Genomic DNA, 16,284 nt, shown 5'->3' on the forward strand with positions numbered 1-16,284 from the left:
GTTTTAAAAATTTAAGTTTCTTAAAAGGTAAGATCAGCATAAGTCATGTCACTAATAATAAATTTCAGCAGAAATTTTCATTTAAACTCAGGGGCTGAGCTTCTACAGTCACAAATTTGCCTTAAAACAGAATCATTCCCTCCAATGAGACTACACTGGCAAACCAAAAGCCCAGAGGAGATGCAGCCTCTTTTCTGAAGGCTACATGTTCAAGGGGGACTGTGGAAAGCAAAGTAATTTCCTCTAGCAGCCAACAAGTTTAAAAAGCACATTCTTGATCAGGCATGGTCAAAAAGCATGGTCAGGCAAATGGAGATCTCTTGCTCCTCTGCCAAATACTAAAGCTGTATTTCATTTTCCCTCTTGATTAGGTCATTAGGTACTTCAACATACTTTTTTCTTTGGCTTGCCAGCTTAAGAATCATGACCATTTGCACTGTTTTCATAGCATAACATATGATTTCAGAATTAAGAATACAGGTATATTTGGACTTGACAATAATATAAAAGCTTTGAGATCATAAAACTAAGCAATTATAAAGCTATTTGCAGTATGAAACAGTGTAAGCTTCTGTCTTGTTTTCCCAGTCACTCCTTGCATATTAATTTAAATTTTGTACAGCAGACTCCAATGACAGATTTCTAAATTCCTTCCAGGGAAATTACTCAAGTGAAGTTTCTTTTGGTCAGAAGGCAATATTTTGTCCTTCTACTGCCTACTTACCTCAACAGCACAGAAGGAGAACTGTCCCTATTGTAAACATTATCTCCGGAAACTTTACAAAGTATCTTAGAACATCCAATTCCTATGAGTGTTTTTAAATCACTAGGCTTTAGATGAGAGGACATCAATTAAACTTTAAGGTGTCATGCAAAAAGATTAACTTATACATACACATGAGGACATTACAACACTAAATACTTTCTCTTCTATAATCCAGACAAAATTCTTTCTTAAGAACAGAGAACTACCACAGAGAATGATTGATCAGTGCTATAAAGTGGGACAGTCTTCTGATTCTTTGCATGCTTTAAAGATAAGTAAGAAAAAACTTACTAGATCATGTGGATAAAAGCGAACTGAGGTAGAACTCGATACATGAGAGTCCGTGTCACTATAAGAACAGGGAAAATACTTCAGATTATAAACTACATTTTATTGCAACAGATCACTCTAATTTTCAAGTGTCCCAAATTAATTTTGATACTTTGTGAATTTTATTTAAATATCTTTAAATTTTTCCTTCAGTCACTTAATTATAAATGCAAGCAGCGACTTAGTCTCATGTATTGTGGTACATTCCACAGCTACAGTATGCTAGGAGACGCTTTAATCTTACCCATAATCACACTTTTTCTCAACACCCAGTCCCTCAATTGTCTAAAAAGAACTACAATGATAGCCATTATGCCACTTGCAAAAAACAAAAACATCTTATAAGCTGTTAGCTACTGGTTTGCAAACATAAAGCACATCTCTAAAGAAGTGCAGAGGCCGCTAGGTGTCCACAAGCAGTTTCTCTTAATTCCATATTGTTTTTATCAGGATCCCAAAACTGCCACAAAACAGTACACAGTCAGTACAAGTAAGGTGAGCTACTTAAACTGCTTTCAAAAAAACTTAACTTTACATAAAATTAAACTTCTGGCAAGAAGAGCAAGATTACTTTGCAATTTCCATTCATTAGAGATGAAGAGAAATATCTCTTACTTTATGAGAGTCCATATCCAACCATTGCTTTTTTCCCCCCAATTTTGGATAGCTTTTGGATGTTTGTTTTCCATGTAAATCACATGGTTGTAAGACTTGTATCAAATTTATGCAACTTTGCTTCAGTTCCTTGCCTTAAGATAAAAACATTCTTTGTTATCAATTTTACTTCACTGAAACTCAGGTATTCTCTGCAGCCAAGATCTGATTATCTGAAGTGGCCAGTTTGTTCCTTCCATTACCACACACAACTTCATAACAGCAGCCATCAGCAAAGCCATTGCATCTGGAACATGCAAGCAGTAGAGGCAGGGACTGGCAACTTTATGGAAGGAATGCAGAACTTTCTGTCAAAAGTTCAATTCTACAAAAGGCACTTGCATACTCTCACAACAAAGATTTCAAGATAGGACATTTTATATTCATTACTCCACAACTCCAAGAGCTATTCCACCTACACGTGGTAGAATTATAGCATTCAGCATAGCACAATAGCTTCAGAGCAATTCTACACAGCCAAGTAGACTGGGGGCAGGTGGGAAGCCAAAGGAGGTTTGGGGATGCTTTTCTTTCTTCTGCCTCCCATCCTTCCAGTGAAAGAAAGGGCATCTTTCCAACAGCAGATGAACTTTCCAGTATGTAGCTGGCTATTTCAGCTGCAAGTCAAACTTTAATCTCAGGCATATTAACACTTCCATATACTGTTTGAGGTCATCTATGAACTTGAGAATAAATTTATCAGTTTACAGTGGCTTCACAACTGGAAGTTCAATAGCCATTATGGTCAACAGCCACCTACTTTCTCAAAAATGAGTTAAATTCCTTAATGAAGATCTTCTATAAGCCAACAAAAAACGCATTTGTCAAGTTCTGTTTGGAAGTGTATTGCTTAAGCTAATAGTAGTCTTAATTTTCTGAGATAGTATTTAACTTAATGTCATCTTCTAGTAAAAATCAATTGCGTCACAAAAGTAAAAGTATACAGTTAATTAAGTGTATTGCTTATTTTGGTAGTCCATACTAAATAACCTTTTAAAATTAAAATAAAGCACTGGGTTGCAGTAAGACAAGAATCATCACTCTTGACTGGCCTTCACACACACCAGATGTTGGATGCTCTTCTTGCAGCTGGCTCAAAGTTCACAAGCGACATGTCGCAGCCCCCTGTCTCGTAGAGCGTAGAACTGAACTTACCTATTAAAGAAAAGGTCAAAAGAGGTCAAAATTTCCTCATGTTTCATCCCACTGGCAGCAGCTTCTATTCATTAACTTACTACAGAGATCAATTCACACATCTGCATTTACATCAGTGTCAAAATGGAAAATGTGATTACACAATGTGTCACCAGTGCAGACATTAGCTACAGTCGTCTTTCGTACCATGTAAAATATATATATATACTGTAACTGCAGAAATGAATTAAAGAGTTTTTATTTACAAGATACCACCACTAACACAACAGAAGGACAAGGCAAGCCTTTTTTCCCCTTAGAGAATAACCACATGAAAAATTTGCAGTGACCAGCTTCTTCAATTCTACCCCACCCACAACAGAACCATCAGTAAATCATTCACTATCAGCATTTAAAAACATTTAGTAACAACAGGGATAACTCAAGTGTCCTGAATAAAACTCTTTTGAGAATCTCACTTCTGTTTGAAAAGAAACACAAAAACTGAAAGAAGTGGCCAGAGATGCTTCATAAGTTAACTTGGGAAACTCAAAAAAGGAATGTGAGGCAGAGATTTATTTTACAAGCTGGAAACAAATGCTTCAGTGTAAGAATGAAGGACTGCAAACTAACTTCTTAGATAAACCATTTGGACTTAACTTACTTCCGAAATAGATAATTTTAAAAAGTAGACAAAGATTATAACTTACATGATAAATTATCTCACTCAAATATGATGTTTCCACAGTACCCTCCTCTCAACACTGGCCTGATCAGAGAGACAAACATTGTAATTTTCTCTGAAGGCCAGGTTCAATTTAGTTCAGCTCAGAATGAAGGGACCCTGTTTTTGAAACTGATCTCATATGAAATTATCTGCCAATGTCTCTGTTTCATCTAGCTTAAAACCATTCTTAAGTCAGGATGCAAAACATGCAGTATTCCAAGATCAGCTTATATAAACAAAAAAAAAAAAAATCCCACTTTGGACCACGTGAAGAAAAACTGTATATACCTCTCAGCGGTACGTCATGCAGCTTTTCCTTCTGCTGATATAAGATAATAAGTAGTCCCCACAGAAATATCTAACAAGATCAGAGTTTCCAATCTTTTTCCATTCTTGTGAGAACATTAAATGCTTCTAATACCATGGATTCTGAGTATTTTTTTTAACACAATATAATCCTGCTCCAGCTTCTCTTCAGACTCAGAGACAATTAAGCTTGATTAAGAAGCATTTGAACCTTAGCAGGTTAAATCTCTCAAACTAGATGCTTAAAGCCAGTGAAACAAATCAAAAATACTGGTATATTGAAAATAGCTTCATAAAGCTTTCGACCCTCAGAGGGAGCACTTCAGATGAACCAGGCCAACACCACAGCTGTGCTCAGAGCCACCATTGTGACAAGACAGTCCCCTACATAGCTCAGGAGGCACAAGCAGCGTTCGCCAGAGCTCAGGAACACAGCAGCTCTCTCTCCATATTCAATTACATCTCCACAGGCCTAAGTACAAAGCTCACTTGTCACAGCTTTTTCCTCACTGGATAAGATTTCAGTGAAGTGCTTTAGCAGATTACATTTTGTGTAGTACACAGTTGATACTGGAGTTTAAAATTTAAACTAGTAGATAACACAGGGAATCTTCCCACAGCTAATAAACACCTTTGGCTACAAAGGTTTATTTCTTAAATGCATCAATAAAATGTTTCAAGAGCAAACGATACTGGATAACACAAATACAGTTCAGGTTCTATTCAGGACAAAAATGTGCTTAAATTATTATGGAAAAATCTCCTGGGCAACCAGCCCTTAAAAAAAACCTAAAGAATTGTAAAAAAACAAAAAACCCACACACACCAAAAACAAAACAAAACAAAAAAAAAAAACACCAAACAAAACAAAAAAAGGAAGTTTGGGTTAAATTCCTCATGGTTTTGCATGACTGAATAGAGATTCAGGGAATTAAACTTTTTAATTTTTGATTTAATGAAATTCTAGTCACAGAAGTTAGAGTATACTACTTGGACATATAACTTCCTCTTCCCTTGGGCTGAGAAAACACATCAGATATTTATTTCAGAAGTTTATTGAACTATTACACTCTCCCATATCTACAAATCTATCACCCAACTTATCTTTGAATCTATCAAAAATTACTGCATTTATATTGCTGCTGTAAGTACTGCACTGCTGCAGTGGGATATAACAAACCTGATTAATAAAGGAAGCAAACAAACAGAACACTTAATTCCCATTGTTTATACACAAACTACAAAATGGACACAGCATATGTCACACTTGCAATTCACTCACCTATTTATATAGGCTTCCTACTGAAAATTAGCTCCCTGGCAAGCAAAGCACAGCTTCTCATTAAAACAATATCTTTTTCTGCCTGGCCTTTTTTTTTTGTTGTTGTTGTTGTTTTTCTTTTGGTTCTGTTGGGGTTTTTTGGTTGATTGGTTTAAATAAAAAGATGTTTCAGAAAGGCCTCAAGTCATCTTGATAGAAAACTTGACAGGACTGTTCATTGCTGTTGGTAACAAATTCCGAAGTGTGTCTGGACATAATATGTCTGAGTTCCAAAATCCTTAATAATTTTAAAACTCTATGAGATAGGAATAGCTTCCTCACAGTACACAAATTCTATCAAAGAATTTCAATACACAAGAGCCAATACATATGGATATACCTTGCATTTTTATTTACTCTAGTGACTCTCTGGCATTCACATCTCCCACAGCATTCTCTGTGGGATACTTGGAAGAGCATCACATTGAATAAGCTTAAGAATGTATTTTCTCTCTCTAAAGTCTGTAGTTTTATCAAGTTGTGAAGAAATGCGAGACTCCAAAGATTATGTTGCAAGTCAAGAAATATGATCAGTGGCAGGTTTGCCCAATCAATATAAATGTCTGTAACTTCTCTGCACACAGACACACACAAAAAAAAAAAAAAAAAAAAAGGAAAAAAGGAAGAAAAAGAAAGAGAGACCTGTAAGTTCTTACCAAATTAAAGTCACACAAAAAATATTCTATTTGGACCAGGTTACAATAACAAACCAAGACACAGTGATATTCCAGCACACAAATCCAAAACGCATCTTCATTCTGACATGGAGAGAAGACAGATGTATGTTCTTTGAAGCCAGTTTTCTTGTTCCAAAAGACCAAAATATCTCATCACCACATCCAGAGACAACCATGTAACAGTACACACTGTACAAACTCATTCATGTTCCCACAGTTAAGGGCATCAACAGGCAACATCAACAGGCAACAGCAACAGGGTGATGAGCTCACACAAACAAAACCCAGAAGACTTAAGTGGCTCAGGATCTAATTAAAATGGTGCTCCGATGGTTTCCTCAGCTAAGTTATCTTCAGTTTGCTTCCCAGCTTTACATCTAATAAATTACACCACCTTTTTTTTTTTTCAAACCTCTCAGACTAGTTCACATGCAAAGGCTTACTGACATGTTGAAATTACATTACCAGATCAAGACAGGTATGTCTATTGCTTCAGTCAGTATTTTTAAAATCCTAGGTAGCAAAACCAACAACAGAATTTGACAACTTGGTAGACTGCTAGGAGCTCTATATCCAAAGGTCAAAATTTTATCATTTAGCTATGGTATGAAGACATATGTCTTCAGTTAGAAGACTTCAAAAAGTGTTTCATTTTTTGTTCCTGTACGAAGTTTGTCAAAAGAGTAACTTGTCTATTATACCAAATTTCAGATTATAACATGGATATTTTCCATAGGAATAATGGGCAGTGAATATTTATTTTCTACATGGACCTTTGAACAGACTCTCACATTCATCCCAAATAAGTTACAACTGCTGAATTATCAAATTATCAATTTATTATCAAAAGGTAATAATCAAAATTTATTGAATTATCAAAAGGCTTTGAGCAACTGCTTCTAAATTGGTTTCAACCAAGTAAGTAACCAATGTATATATCTATCTTGACATAAGTTTGGATATTCAAAACCACTCAACTGCCTTCATAAATTACTTAAATCCGAAAGATTATTGTTTGTTATATAACAATACAATCAAAAGTCCATCATAGCTCCATAATTGTCTTGTAAAGCTCTAGATGAGCAGTTATCTTTAAGCACAAAAGCAATTAAAACAAACAAAAAAAGTCATCTAGCCAAGGACAAGGGTCTGTTATTTCATCCCAGCTTCAGACACCGGGCATCTGTTCAACAAACTCAGTACTTGGTTTCTTAACTAGTTGACAAATTCTAATTTGAATTTAATCAGTTTTCACGGCAAGGTCTGAAAAATCCTACCCGTCTAAGAAATCAGGTATTAGTGAGAACAAAAAGCATCAGTACTGCCACACTGCTCTGGAAACTGTCATTCACTTACGTCACAGCACATGTTTTGCTGCTTTTGAGATTTGTATTGTAACAATCTTGCCTATAATCATGGCCTTTAGTTTGCCATCTTTCCTTTCCATCCTGCATTGCTTCTGCAATTTACTTCATGTTTACTGCTTTCATTCCTTCCCCCCAACCTTCCAACAGTATAACTGATAAAAATCTTCATACTTTGGACCTGGAAGATGGAAGATAGTGCCTCAAATCCAGTTAAAGATAACTGTATAGTCACCAGACCAGGTGTGGGACAGGTATAATACAGTGAGGTTCATCCTAGGTAAAATAAGCCACAGGAATCAAGTTAACAAGAAACTTGAAAGCAAACAAAACCAAAATTGTGTGTCTTGCTAAGTGCTGCAGCTTGACATTAACACAAACAGAAAAAATGTAGAAGCAGATAGTGGACTGGTAAAGGAAAACATGAGCCCTGTATGGGAGGGCTTATCAAGTAAATGAATACTAGCCCTGCTTGCCTTTCCAAGAGGATTTGAATTAAGTAAAGAAACTCTTTATGTGCACTGTACAGAGATCTAGAACCCCATCTATGTTTGTCACTGATATTTCTAATTTGCATAAAACAAGTTTTGTCTCCATATATTTCCTGCTATTTTCAAGATTTCCTCCCCCCCCCCCCCCCCCCCCCCCCCCCCCCGGGCTGTCACAATGATTCCCACAGCGACAAAGAACTGATCATATCTCCTTCATTACTTTCATTTTTATTCTGATGCTGATCGAGGACAAAGCAAACTTCAACCTTCTCCCAACCCAAAGCACAGACAATCTAAAGTAACATGGTCATCTTTCACTGTAAGATACCTTAAGATAACATACCAAACCCAAGAGGAGCCTTAGACTCAATGGAAAAAGAAAAATAGGATTATTTCATCCCTGAGGGTTTAAAAAAAAAAAAAACAAACTTCCAAACTAACCACGTACCATTAATAAGGAAAGACAGTTTCCTGTCAGGCCTGATAAAGGAATGACACACCTGAAAGCTTGCACCATTTTCCAACTATTTTACTCCTAACAAAAGGTAGCACCTGTTTTAGAAAACCTGCTAAACAAACTGGAAAATTTTATTTTCCTAAAATAACACAAGAAAATCCTGCCTATAACAGCTCCTTTTTCTCAAAGGATTCTATATTAGATGGTTAGAGTTTCAAAACAGGAAACAAATCCCTACTATACATGAGATTTCTATCTAGCAGATCCTGGAAGTTTTGTGCCTCCCAAAGACAACGTGATGTTCCATATAACTGTAAGCACAGTCCAGGAAAAGTTTCAGAAGAATTGAGTCACATTAATTTCTGAAGACTCCAATGCACAAAAAAATACAATGAATATGCCTTTTTACAGACCCTGAACGCCATGCTGAATTTTACATATGACCTACTTGGATTTCCACTAGAGCAAGTGACATAAGCTCTCAATAACATAGGCCTAGACTGCATATTAAATGAAAAATTCTACAGAATTCAATGGTATTGTTTTGGGTAAGATGAACCAAATCCTTCAAATAATGATGGCCTCAAGAATACAGCTCAACATTAACCTTGGACAGATATAACCACTGTAACAATGTCAGTTATATTCCCAATATTTTTCTCAAATAATAACAATACAAACTAAACAAAGAAAACTGGTTTCATGTGACAAGCTTTCATAGTTGAGAGACACACACAAGCACTGAGATTGAAACAATTCTATCTAGAAAACAGTAAAGCAGGATCTATATCAAAAATTATTAGATAACTAGATCACGTGTATTTATTACATCTGTAGTTAAGTTCTATAAAACATCTTAGAGTAGGTCAAGGTGGTTTTCAGTTTTGCTTATATTCCATTTTTTCCTTATACTGCAGCTAAATGATGCAGAAGAATGAAGACTCAGTCAAACTCACATTTAAAGGGTTACCAGAGACTAACAACTCATGGAGTCTTCCCCTCTAGTGAGCTAAGATGACAACTCACTTATCCTTTAGTGCTGTGTTACAGAAAAGTCTGAAACAAATGTTTCGTCAGTGTTCTGGTCAAGCCTGTATTTTTAGGTTATTACAGCTGACAGCTGTTCAAAATTCCATCACTAATAATTGTCAGTGCTCAAGATGCCCATTTTAATAATTCAAGGAAGAGTTACATATTAATGATGAAGTCATAAGTAATTCAGGCCATGTATAGATAGCTGCAAAGATCCCTGCCAGGAATTTTTCCAAACCTGCCCCTGTAGTATGCAGCAGATCAGTCACTTATTAAGACCATATTAACTTCTTCCTGGCAATTTTATTAGCTGCACAGAAGTTAATTAAGAAGATAATAATCAAGAATACCACATAAAATGGACCATGAAGAACTAAGAGGGCAATATAAAGCTCCATAAAATCCTGACATTTGATACATAAGAGTCCAGATTTACTTCCAACACCAAGCTCCTAAATTAAGGTGTACATTAAAAGCAAAGCATTGATTTACATAAGCATTTCTTTTCTGAACAGCAGCTAAACAACTCATCTAAAACATGCAAGAACAGGAATTCCTAAAAGCCATAACAAGTTGGGTTTTTCAGGAACCAGAAGATCCCCAAAGTCTCCATCTCTGCTCAATTGCCCGCAGGACCACAGGAATGACTTTTTTTTTATTTATTTGTGTTACATTATTCAGTTCAAGAACGCTGTCACACCACCACTGCCTGTATCTATGCCTCCTTATGTCCCATCATGCATTTGTGAGAGAAAGTGCCTGGAAAAGTGACTGAAAAAGGCAATGACTGATGAGCAATATGGCCTTCCTAGAAACACACCTACACGATTCAGAAACAAAGCTCAGGTTAGCTGATTTTCACTGCATTATTACCAATAAATCTGCCGTATTAAAACTTCCATGTCACCAAGGTTACATAAGGCCTGCATACCAAGTTCATCGTGCAAACTGCTACCGCCTACAGCAGATGCAGTGGCATGTGATGCTTCTAAGTGGACACTCCCATTTCTCACCAGCAAGGAGGCGCTAGCGCCGGGCACAGCTGCCTGGGAAGGGGGGCGAGACTGCACTCTGACCTGGCAGGAGCACTGCTGGCCTTGCTGACCATCTTGAAGGCTACGAGAAAACATGCATTGGGGACACATTACCAGGAAGAAGTGAAAAAGAGCCAGAAGTGAAGCAAAACAAGATTTTTCAGTTTAAAGAGGAAAACTCTTTTTTTTTTAAGTACAGAAGCATTAAGCAGCCAACAGGGTTAAAGTAACCCCTAAAGTCTGTGTAACAGAGTATTAAGGCCCTAGTTATATCAGTAATCTAGAGATACTGTTGTCAACTTTTTACAAGTACTATTGCTTTTTAAGAACTCCCCAAGTCGCCCAACAGGCATATTCTTCTAAGTCCTAACTTGTGGGTGCAAAACCAAATTACTGCCAGTTAGTTTAGCTACAGACTAACCTGAGGTATTACCTGCATTTACTACTGACTAATCCAATCTTCTCACAGTAGTTGGGGTCCTTTTAGCTTATTCAAGTATGACCTGATCAGTTGTTTAGAGCTTTTCTATTAGTCACAGAGACATCAACTTTCTTATCACTATCCACACTAACTAGAAAACACCTTTAAGCTTTGTTAATAGACATCAGATATCACAGACCTTGCAGATAACTAAAGCAATATGTTTGGATTCAGAATTATTTTGAATGTATTAAAACTCTCCACAGAAACTTACTAATAGGCAAAAGTTGATTCTTAAGTTATTTTGAAGTTACAGCAAAAGCTTTATTACTTGCCAAAACACAGGTTTTAAAAGTCAACCTGGCTTTCAGAGAAATTTGTACATTTATAGCCATGAGCAGACAGTGTTTGAAAATGGTAACTCTCCTCTCATAGGCTTCCATTGCAAAATTACTTTATAAACCTATTTACCCAAGATAGATTTTTTTTTAACAGCTTGTTTAATATAATGTATGACAAAGTGTCAGAGTACATGATGTTTACAGTTGATATCATACCATCTTTACCAGAGCAGTGGTTTGATTAGCCTTCATTTTGTGGATTTAAAGAAGTTACATTTTACTGTGATAAGCCGAGGTATTATCTTACATAAAAGATTTTGTGTTTTAAAGACTGGAAAATAGCTTGAATGCTCTCTTTTAAAAAACAGTATGTATCACCTGTTGCTTTTAACACTTGACTGTTTATAGCATGATGCTGGAGTTGGCAAAGGAGGCAACTAAAAAAAACAAGATCTTACTAAGAGCTGAAGGGTTATATCTGATGTACTTGCTTTTAACAGTATTTTCTACATCATCTACTTTTCAGTTCTTTTGTTAGAGCATCACTGGAAAACAAAATATGGATATAAGAACAGGTGTTAAAAAAAGCTCATGCAAAATAACGCAGACATGCACACAGCTCAGGAAGAAAAGAACTGCAACTCATTATTTACCGTGTTCTAAGTATATTAACCTGAACTTTAAATTCAGTGTTTTGCTGCAGTACACAAGGCTTTCTGTGATCTAGGAAAGGCTAGGGAAGCCCTAGGGAAGTTCACAGATGTGCCAACCTTCACTGCCTCTTTAAGCAACACCAAACCAATGCTAAACAACACTGCTCTCCCATAAAGAGCAGGTAACATCTCAAGAGGTATATACACAGCTGTCCTTTGAATAGTTAAACACATCTGTCACAAATAAAAAAATCCCACCAAAATATCAATGTTAACCAATTGCTCAGATATGCAAAAAACATATTTATTCTCTGCTTGATTATTGTAAGAAAAAAATTCTGCCTCACAGTCACACACATGCATATACCATTGACTACATGGAATGCTAATGAACACTTATTTTTAAAGTGCCAAAAACATTATTGACTTTTAGAAAGGACAAAAGCAGGGGTGGAGGTTGTTTCATTGTGCATTTTGGGTTTGCTTTTTTGGGTTACCAGGCAAAATAATCTTGTGTCTAATTTAGCATCAAACCAGAATTTACTAGACCAGATTTGACTTGTCTACCATGGCCAAAGACATACATATACAATGCCACGGTCTTTTTTACTAAATATTTCACTAAGGAAGTGAAAAGTAACTGCAATCATGGATAGGAAATTTTAAAAAGAAAACAGGTTTAACTCGACAGGTCCTAGGGAACATTCTCCCAGCATTCAATTTTATGACAGAGTTAGAAGATTAGAGATTAAAGTTGGGCTGGCAAGAATAAGAAACACAAAACATCAAGGCAACTAAAGATTAGTAAATCTAATACTCATAGAAGTTTAACATCTGAAGTCATGAATAAGCAATATCAGAAACTAGATGGGGGGCAGCCCACCAACAGCATACAGGAGTGATGTCAGTACAATTGCAATGATGTTTTAAAAACTTCTTAGTGGTAACTGGCTGAAAATGTCTCTATTTCTTCACATTTGCTCCTTGGGTGTGAGTTCTTTTAAATCTTTCTTAAGGGTTTCCTTCTTCCAGTAACACAGACTTCACACTACAATTAAGCTACCCATGTAAAGGAAAGGGTTTTTTTGGCTGTTCACCCAGCAACTAGAACACTGACACACATTCTCAGATACATTCCACACTTGAGAGCTCAAAGTGAATTTGTGTCAAACAAATATGAAAGCACTTTGGTGTTTGGTTGGACTAAGGCAACTGAACTCTATTCCAAGGGACAGTCATTTACCATCACACAAAGTACTTTGAGTAAATTAACCTCACTAAGCATTCAATTCTCAATGTGTTTATAATATAAAGAATTTTTGATAATGTATGTCATTATAGTAGAGAAAGTACAGTGAGTGGTTTTGTGTGGTTTTTTATCTACATTTGTTCTATTCTAAATTAAAGATGCTTAGAGGCAATACAAGGCTAGAATACTTAATCTGCTTTTTTACCCTTGAATGTCTCATCTGATGAAAGAGTTACTCCCACTTCACAAAGTGAAATTCATGATTCACAAAGTTACTTCATAGTCTGAAGTAACATAGTACTTCACTGAAGTCAGGCTTAAGCCATGGGAACCTTAATGACTGCACTAGCATGTGGAAATGAGGCAGCTGTCAATCACATAAAACAGAGTCCTTTATTTTCCTTACTTTATACCTACAAAAAAGAAAACACTGTTTTCTAACTAATATACAGTTAAGGCACTTTCTTTAGTCTGCACAGCCTCTTATGCTGCAATAGAAAAAGCTGCACTACCCTCCTTTATGAAAAAAAAAAAGCTCAGAAGCATGCAAAGGCAACCAGGTAAAGCAAAAGTGATCTGAAAGAACACAAAATGTCATCCTTCACTATGAAGTAAATCACCAGCTTGAAGTTGAACACCCTACATTCAGCAAGACCAACAAAGAAAAATCTGAAATTAAATTATTACTACTTCATACTGCACTAGCCACTAAAAACACACTTAATTAGTTTCAGTAGTTGATATGAGATAGGACCAAAGTCAATCCTTCATCTGTTAGATTTGTAGGTACCATTCTTGCACTCCCTCTGCCTAAGGAAAGTTTACAAACATAATCTTCAAATATTTTAGAGGTGTGGCAAAGATGGCACAATTCCTATGCCATCCTCTATTCCAAGGTATTTTCTTTTTATTTGTTTGATTTCTACAGTTTTTCCTAGTTCAAAAAAATAGCAAATATTCCCAAAATACAAAAAGAGTTCAGCATACAAAGGAAGATCATTCAGAACATAACAAATGTAATTACTCCTACATATTTATTGTGAAACTGAAGCAAGAATTACTTCAATACTTATAGGGGACTGTTTCTTCTACAGGCCTTCTCCTCACCAGATTCTACAATACCATAAGCAACCAAGAAATTGAAAGACTTAAAACACAAGTTTAAAAACTTATTGTGGCTGCTGTTTCTACGGTTCAGGGTGACTGATCAAACAGAGCTGCTGTATGTAAAAACTCACTAGGCTCAGCATTGTAAACGGAGGGGTCAGTAAAAGTTTGGAGACTCCTGAGATACATATACACACTACATTTTAAACATTGCCAAGGCATGTAAAGTGCCAAACAACTGGATTTATTGCTAAGCAATAGTGGCCATTCCATTTCTCTTTTGCTGTAAAAAGCTGCAAGATCTTCATAAATGTTTACCTGTATTTTAGATTTGGAGTCTCTGGATGTATTTACCTCTTTATAATGTTCTGTCATTTTGCTTATCTCTCACAATCTACAAATGTGAAAAGTGATCACAGTACTAATCCCTAATGCGTACATTCTTCAAAAAAGGAAAACCAAAATGGGGAGTGCTGATACTATTTTCTTGGGTTTCTCTTGTTGATTCAAAGTTCCAAAACTTTTTTATAAAAACCACTGAGGCTAAGTTTGTTAGCATTAGTTAATTTTTATATCAATCTGAAAACAGCTGTAACATGTTAGAGACTGACTATCCTGACCATTTTTTAAATAGTGCCACATACACATGCATAATTCAACAAGCCCACAGTGACATGCAGTGACAGCTCAAGGAGGTTATGATGGAGAAGGAAGTAAAAAGTGCTTTTCTGGCAACACTGGTGGGTGTGGGGAAGTGGTCTGCTGCATGCATGCTAAATATGGTGGAACATTTAGATACCCTACCTGAGGGGTGATCCGATGAGCAATGTAGGAGGGGTAGGGTTACTCCCTGCATTGTGCCGGCGTCGTACTGCCTGACGCCTAAATGTGCTGCGTTCACGGCGAAATGTGACAGTCTCCTCGCTGGCTTGTGCTGCTGCATCAAGACAGACTTTAGGTCAAATAAGAACCCATCCTAGTTACGAACACAGTAACTTAAGACTCCTTTCTTCCCTCTGACCCTCCCCAAGTTCATGAACTTGACTCACAACAACAAAAGTAGCTTATGCCCTAACTGTTCAAACAAGCTGCCTCAAGACAAGATCACAACACAATTATTAGCAAAAATCTGTGTGGCTGGGGAAGTGTTCTTGAATATGCATCTTACTTTTTTTTTTTATTTTTTACCCCCAGATCCAAACAGCCAGCTTGCAAAAGAAGCTGGACATCACAAATTTTCTGTTTACACGTGGCAGGAAGAGACACCTGATCTCACCCTTTATCTCACTGAACAGATAATTAAGAAGCCACCCGAAGGACAACCTAGCAAAGCTGTCTACCACTTCTTACCATAATCTTGTCAATTTTATAACTTCTGGTAAATAGGTAGGGTTGAGATTAACCTCATCACAACTTTTTAAGAGGACAAATCAAGAGTAGCTTTTTTTTTTTTCTCATAAGCATCAAGGGATGCATGTTGCTCCTTGTAGATTAGTTACAATACAATTTACAGAGGCAGGAGGCTGAGAATAAGCGAGAGAATAACTTCTTTTTAAGGACTGTTGGTCTTGTTATTTCAACTTCCCAAACAAAAGGTTTGGTTCAAATTTACAATGCAACATCATAAAACACAGTTTGCATGTACTCAAGGGATTAAAATATTTATCCACACATTATCCCCCAAAATCCACCTGTGCTCCTTAAACTCTACAGTCTGAACAGCTTGGACTGCTTCATGGCGTATCTACAGTCTGCGAAGTCTTCCTCCTGAGCCAAGGAAGCTCCTAGCCAATTTGAATGAAGAGCACTAAAGAGCTCGAATGAATGGGCCACAGAGAAAATAAGGTTTGGCAGACAAGTGGAGGAGAAAAAAGAATTAACAAAGTCAGTGCAAGAAGAGAATCACAATCTTGACAAGGAAGTCCCAACTTGGGGGCCAACAAGCCTCTTACTAGAGTGAGAAAACCAAGAATGGTGTCAAACAAAAAACAAACACCCCCTCTACTCCCCCATCAAAAAAAAACAACTAACCCAACAACAACCAAAAAAAAAAGCAATGGCAGGAATACTACAGGCCATATGCACTTCAGCACACTTCAAGTCACAACACTGCTGCCCTTAAGCTTTCAACACTTACCAGCAAAGATTTTAATGCTGGTCTGCAGGGAACGGCAACCTATAGCAACCTACTACTGTTGTGTACTTCTTCCATAGCTCAAG

At 36.6% G+C, this 16,284-nt stretch overlaps 1 protein-coding gene across 4 annotated transcripts in view; it reads right to left on the reverse strand.

The window, feature by feature from the left end:
* PCNX1 (pecanex 1) overlaps positions 1 to 16,284 on the reverse strand; it is an 85,523-nt gene that overhangs the window by 39,006 nt on the left and 30,233 nt on the right. For 3 of the 4 annotated variants that reach the window (XM_062495610.1, XM_062495611.1, XM_062495609.1), the window contains exons 7-8: positions 2,815 to 2,905; positions 1,058 to 1,115 (exon numbers count right to left, since the gene is read on the reverse strand). In XM_062495610.1, the coding sequence (XP_062351594.1) occupies positions 1,058 to 1,115; positions 2,815 to 2,905 (149 nt within the window). Of the gene's footprint in view, positions 1 to 1,057; positions 1,116 to 2,814; positions 2,906 to 10,190; positions 10,376 to 14,868; positions 15,002 to 16,284 lie in introns of all 4 variants that reach the window. The other variant, XM_062495608.1, reaches the window with a different exon arrangement.

This window comes from Cinclus cinclus, chromosome 6, assembly GCF_963662255.1.
Source record: "Cinclus cinclus chromosome 6, bCinCin1.1, whole genome shotgun sequence".
Classification (NCBI taxonomy): domain Eukaryota; kingdom Metazoa; phylum Chordata; class Aves; order Passeriformes; family Cinclidae; genus Cinclus; species Cinclus cinclus.